The sequence below is a fragment of the Calliopsis andreniformis genome, chromosome 8 (genome assembly GCF_051401765.1).
Source record: "Calliopsis andreniformis isolate RMS-2024a chromosome 8, iyCalAndr_principal, whole genome shotgun sequence".
NCBI lineage: Eukaryota > Metazoa > Arthropoda > Insecta > Hymenoptera > Andrenidae > Calliopsis > Calliopsis andreniformis.
In genome coordinates, this window is record NC_135069.1 from 801,036 (window position 1) to 807,687 (window position 6,652).

General features: G+C 52.6%; 1 protein-coding gene across 4 annotated transcripts in view; it reads left to right on the forward strand.

Moving 5' to 3' along the window:
* The window catches only part of Dac (dachshund family transcription factor), a 122,625-nt gene extending 116,228 nt beyond the window's left edge, over positions 1-6,397 (forward strand). For 3 of the 4 annotated variants that reach the window (XM_076383251.1, XM_076383253.1, XM_076383252.1), the window contains 2 exons: positions 4,887-4,973; positions 6,203-6,397. In XM_076383251.1, coding sequence (XP_076239366.1) covers positions 4,887-4,973; positions 6,203-6,255 — 140 coding nt within the window. In that variant the 3' untranslated portion in view covers positions 6,256-6,397. The remainder of the gene's footprint in view (positions 1-4,886; positions 4,974-6,202) is intronic. The other variant, XM_076383254.1, reaches the window with a different exon arrangement.
* The last annotated feature ends 255 nt before the right edge of the window (positions 6,398-6,652 follow it).

Consider the following 6,652-nt stretch of genomic DNA (forward strand, 5'->3'; position numbering starts at 1 on the left):
AAGAGGGCGAGGACCCGTGGCAAGCCGCTAATTCGGATAATCGCGTTCCCGTATTAGGATCCACTCAATTTTTCTGATCTTCCGGCCGAGTGACTTCGATCCTCGATTACCCAAACAAAAAAGAGGAGAGTCGACGGGGCGGGAGGGCAAGGGCGTGCGCGAGACGAAAAGAGACGAGGAGCGAAGAGATGTGCGTCGCGTCGGTATCGTGCAAAGTAAATTATTCGAAAGATCTCCGGAGAGGGAAGGGGCAGGAGAGAGAGAGCAATCACGCCGGGGGCAATAACAGCCCCGTGTACCGAGGAGGGTAGGTGAACGACAGGGGGAGGGGGAGGTGGAGGGGGAGGTAGTCGGTTCTGACGAGGAAACACGAGGTATTTGAATAGGGTCCCGCAGCCACCCGGGCATCATGATGCGGAATCCATTTGCAATAAACAACGGAGATTTAGGTAGGATGGCGGGGGAAGGGGCGGTGGCGAGAAGGAGGAGGTCGACGAAACGTCGTCGTCGTCCGAGGTGGGTACTTACGACGTCGAGGGGACTTCGGGACCGTGGCGTCTTCGAGTCATGCATTCTATACGAACAGAGCTTCTCATCCTCCTTGGATCATTCACAGACTCCGCGAGAAGCTGTCGAGAGGGGAAACGACGCTTGAAAGGTCTCGAAAAGCGGCGCGTAACCAAGTAGGTTAACGAGGGGAACCCGATGGCGATCGAACGAACACGGTACGATTTCATCAACTTTCCACCACTCGTATTCGCGGAAGATGAGCAAAGTCGGTAGCTGGATTTGAGTATGAGCGCCACTGAGTGTAATGCAGAGTTTATGCACATCTCTGGCAAGTAAGGAAGCAGCCGTAATTTCCCCGGCGGCCACCGTGGCTCTCGGTGGCGTTACCTGTCCTCCTTCTCCCTTCGTTGCCCTTAAACCTTCGCCTCTCGCCCCCTTCCGCCGTCGCGCTCCGTTCTCTTCTCGCTTTGTCTCTGTCCCCCTCTGTCCTCCCCACGTTCCATTTCTCTCGCATGTACCGCGTATGTACGTGATCGCGCGCACAAGCTCACACGACGATTCCTTCGCGTCCATCATCCAGCATCCACCATCCGTGGAGTACGACGGAGCACTTCGCCACGCTTTAATATTCAGACTATATGCAATAATTTCGCAGCCACCATAACGTCCCTCCCTCTCGGCTCGGTTGCTCTCTCGCGACAAAGATAGTACACGCTAATCTTCTCTCTCCAGATCCACCTCCACTTTTGCCTCTTCTGCATCTTCGGTGAACGTTTATCAGTACTACTAACAGCGATCGCGATTCATCCACGTTACTTTCGGATTCGGTACTAGACTTTTCTCTTATTACGTACGCGTTACGTCAACGCGAAAGAAGTAGGCACCCAACGGATTTCAGCGGGTTTCAGCTTTTCCTTAGTACGATCGTGGAATGTGCGTGCACGAGTTTCTACAGGGAATCTATTATACCCGAGAAACTCTGGATCGTAAAACCAGAACGAGCCAGGAGAGGGCAATACAATGTACAACGAGCCGCTTGTACGTTGCAAATTCGTTCGCATATCTGCTCGGGAAATCTCTTGGCGTCTTGAAGGGGCAAAGGCGAAACGTATGGGTGGCAGGGCACTCGTGGCTCGATTGCTCGCGGAAAACTACCATAGCGAAATATCCTTGCTTTTCTTTCTGGCCGTCCAGGAGAAGCTGAACGCGTGTATTCGCAGCCATTAGACAGAAGACAATAACCCTGAAAGAGTGATAAACCGTGGCGCGTGTATACGTGCAATGTATGTGGAGGCGAAAGGAAGTTGAGGCGCCGACACGAGAATCCCTGAATGAGAAGGGGAGGAGAGTTGAAAGCGTCCCTCGCCGCGAATATGTATGTTGTATATCCACGAGACACGACGTGGTTTTCCGGCGAGTAAGCTCAGGAATAGAGAAATTGGGAGGGTGAGCCGAGAGGAAGATCGACTCCTATTTGCGTCTGCTGGTAGTTCGCGCAAAGGTAACTAGGTGGTGAAAGCTGCTGTCGAGAATTTCACAGAGTCTGTCGCGTTATTCACATTTCAACTTCGAAATCGCGAAATAATCTTCTGTTTGAGTTCCTAGTATAAGGCTCTTTGAAAAGGTTCTTTGTCGTCGAGCGTGATATAACGAGCCTCCTTTATCGCCTGGAGCGGCGCGTGTCGGAGCGGGGAGGAGCGGAGAGGAGCGGAGAGGAGCGGAAATCGTGAGCAGATTAAATTCGTTTCTGTCGCGGAGACGGAGATTCGTCCCGACGGGATTTTCTATTCGGAAATCGAAGGAGACGCGAGCAGCGGCACGCGCATTCCTCTTCGTCTTCGCGTCTTCGCTTTTCGTTCCGCTCGTATCGTCGCTTTTTGTGTCTCCGCGCTCCTCCATGCACCTCCTTGATTCATACAATTTCACGGTTGGCTTGGTGCTCGAGCGCCTATCCCCGCGTTCTTCGTCGCCCCCTCTGTCTCTCTTCCTCGCCCCTGTCCCCCTTCGTCCCCCTTCGTCCCCCTTCGTCCCTCGCTCACTCCCTCGCGCTTCACCGTCCATGTTCTGTTTTACATAAAGATCAGAGCATTAAAAACGCGGCGCTACACGAAATCAACCCCCTGGCCGCCTCGCCGCCTCGCCGCCTCGCCGCCTCGCCGCCCGCCTTCGTCTTCGTCCTTTCCTTCTTGTCGCCCCTCCAGGACCTCCCGCCCCCTTTCGCCTCGACTCTTTTTCTCCTCGACTTCGAGCTAACCTCTCGACTCTGATCCTCTCGAGAGGAAGAGCGTTCGACCAATTACCGCCGCCTAGGATGTGATACGAGCACTCGAATTGCTCGCTCTCTTCGATGCTCGCGCGAGTAGACCGTCGAACCTGAAAGACGTTTGTTTTTCAGCCGAGCTGGGGCTTAAAGGTCTGGCCGTGTAGGGAATTGTCGATTATTTTAGCTACAGCTTAGTCAGTCGGAATATATTTCTACAAGGACGTGCGAGGAGGTGTGAGTCTACGGCGCCTGCCAGTTGCATCCGCTGCTGCAAATGTACGAAGCTTGCTAAGCAGCTTAGGAGACACCTAATTTAAGCCTTGCGATATTAATTTAGGGGTGCATCGCTCGGGAAAATGTAACCACGTACCAACATTGGCGTTACCACGTATACTGTTGCATACCATCGGGCTAGAGGCGAATAAACGCTCTTCCAACTAGGGTCCTCCAAGAAAGCAACAATGACGTTGGGGTACAATACGAGGATTTTTCGAGAAGTAGTGGCGATACCGCGTTATTCGCTCTCGCGTTACTTTTTTTCCTTCTCTCTGACCGTCGCTGCCGCTTCGATTCCTTTTCTTCGTCTTCTCCCGGGGAGCGAGTTGGCCTTCTCGCGATGCATTGTGCGCCAGTTAATTACGTACGGATAAATGCACAGTCATACCGGATACAGTTCGAGGCCCTCCTTTCAGCAGAACTGTCTCGAGAGCCCTCATCCCGGAGTCAACGGGCGAAAAAATCGGGCCCCTGGACGAGGCCACAATACCCGACCGTTTAGGGTCGAGAAAGGAGATCGGGAAGCCTGCCAAAGCATCGTCTGAAATTGTTTTCATTGTTCGCGCGATTTGTCAAGGTGTGTAAGACGGTAGCAAAACTATTAGTCGGTCGATCTCTCGGACATACGTGCCGCTGCAACGGGGCTCGAGAGTTTCCCTTTCTTCTCTGGACGCAGAAGAACGCGAAGAGCGACGGCGGATTGATCGGCGCGTAGCCGAGACGGACGCGGCCCTCGGTGTATCTTGAGCAGTTAAATTGTCATTTGGATATCAAAGGGACGGAACACCCCGCGCGCGGATAAGGGCGCCAGAGGTAATTTGGCTCAGTGAAACGCAAACACCGTCCCGTGGAATAGAACGGCCGTCCTGACGAACGCACGAATTCACACCCACGCCGCACGAAACAGCCCTTCGAGCTATTGTTGCTCAAAGCATAATGGAATCTCGGCCCCGACGTCTCTGGTACCGCGCGAACCGAGCTATGGGGAACGGAGGTTCCTCTTTCTCGCTCAACTGTGTGTGCCAGTTAACTGGGATTTAATGGCCTCGCAATTGGATTTTACCATTGCTCGTTGCCCAAGGAGGCGCCATTTCACGCTTACCGATTATATTCGCGCCCCCCTCCTCAGCCACCTCGTCGCGCGATACACGCGCGATACACGCGCGATACGCGCGCGAGCTTTCCTTGAAACGATTAATCCTTTCGATCGGCGCATTTCTTGCTCCGGGGCATCGTGCGCGGAATCGAGTATTGCTGGGCGTTTGCCACTTCGTTGCGCCCTGTGCACACTGTTATACAGAGTATCAATTTCCACTTGGCTATTTTCCTCACTTCAAACTGCTATTTCTTTTTGTTGGATGCTATTTTTTTCTTTCCTGGGAAGGAGAACAACGGTCGTGAACCCGTTCGAAGGGAGATCGCTCAGCTTAACGAACTAGACCGAAACGAGGATCTCGCCTGTGGTTAATTCGGCGCGATATCATTAAAGGGACATTTTCCAGTTTTCACCCTAATCCTTGCGGAATTCAGTGAGCAAACCTGCGGCCCTTTCACGCCTGCCTTCGTCCGTTATCCCTGCGTCTCGTCCCTTCTCCTTTCCCCTTTCTCGCGTATTTCGCGGTGGGTGGTTTTCCACTAATTACCGTTCCGTTTCATCCTTGGCGCGTTTGGGTTCACGCCTCGATGAAATTGACGCCAAGACACCTCTGCTCGTCCAACGAAACTCGCCTTCAGAGTTCTCTTTCCGGTAGACACATTTAATCTGATCGGTTCTAGGCGAATCTGGATCGTACGTGAAATAGCTAACGAATTTGTTCGATTTTTGTTTTTGTCGCAGAGTCGCTGGTGCAGGAACTCGAGCTGGAGAGAAAATCGCGGCAGCATCAAGCGGCCGAGAGGGACCAAGTGAAGTCTCCTCTTCAAGGTACGTTGAACGAAACGTCGAAATTGTTCTCGATAAACCCGACCGACTACGAGGTATGGCGACGATGGCGTATCTTGACGCGAAACTGCTTCGAGCGCTGAAAGGACCAGAATTTCCCGGGGAAAAAGAAAAAGCAAAAGCCAGGGAAGATTCGATTTTCGATTGAAAGTAGCTTCGTGCTTCCCGATTCGAGCGAAGCAGCGCTGCAGGAATTTCTTGCGTCGAGGAACAAAGTTTGGATCTTTAATTAGAAAGTCTCGAGAGGCAGTCGCGTTCGAAGGGGTGTTTCTTGCAACAGCGTCACCGGCACACGCCGTCGGATTCAAAACTTGCTTCGCTTCGCTTCGCGGAAACTCGTCGAAAGTTTCAGCCACCGGCAAAAACTGTATACCCGTGGCTGGCGCGTGATTTCAATGCTCTTTCTCTCTCTCCGAGGGCCCGAGCTGAGTGACGGTGCACGTAAATAATCGTTTTTCTCTCGCAGCCTCTGAGTCCTCCGAGGGAAGAGGGAGGGAGGGAGAGAGAGAGAGAGGGAGAGAGAGAGGGAGAGAGAGAGGGAGAGAGAGAGAGAGATACTGCCGCTTAACGAGTAGCCTCTTAATTGGCCGCGGCTTCGCAAAGCTAACTTCATCCATGAAACATTTTTGGGTCTTCTTCGGCCTTCCCTCTATCGCTTCTCTGAACTGCGAATGGCGAAGAATCTCGCGAAGTCGAAGCGTGCATTCGCCGATTCGAGGAGGCAGGATGACTCGATTCGGATCGATTCGGTCACGCCACGGAATTCTCGTTTATGGACTATGACATTACAGAATCGGAGTTTTCTCGAAAAAACGGAGGGAAGGGAAAGGGGGAATGGGAGCAAATCGAATCCGGTGGACTATTAAAACGCGCAGTGATTTTCAATCATAAGCGACAGTTGGATAAAAAGTCGAGTGGCGGCTCGATCACAAAGGGGCCCTAAGGGCCGATGAGTCGACCGGTCTCGTATTTACGAACGCGCCCGATCTCTCTTTCTTCCGAATCTCTTCGCCATACCGTCTCCGTCCCTTTCGCGTTGATCTACGTTTCAACGGGCAAAGATAATTAGTGAGCGGCGCCGATTCCATCGAATTATTCGCTCACTGTTCTTTCTCCCTCTTGCTGCGGCATCGCACGAGTCGCGTCTCGATAGGCAGAGCGTATCGCGGGAAGGACACGTACGCCGAACTCTTGACCCGTTTCTGTTTCAGAATCTCGAACGGGTTACTACAAGAACTCCGTTCTGTTCACGAGCGCGACCTAGAAGAGGCTGGAAGAGGGCAGAAGAGGGGCAGAGCGTCTAGCGAGCAGCCAAAACGAGTAACGATCGATCAAGGCGAAAGGAACGAGCCAAGAATGCAGGGGAAATTTTCGCTGGAGGTGGTGCGAACAATGGACGAGGGACTGAGAGACTCTCGTTCGTAGTTTGAAGTGATACGCGTGACCAAAAGATCGAGTCGGTGAAACGAATCGCGATTGGAAACCCTTCGATTTTGGTGCGCGACAGATCGACAGACTTTAGAGAATCGAAATCTAACCAAACGACAAACTTCGATCCTCCCTTACGCTCGACCGAATATCGAGCAATCGAGAATCGTTTTTGAACGAAGAATCGAGTCGGTGGAAACACATATCAGCGAGACACGTCGGACAATCCTGCC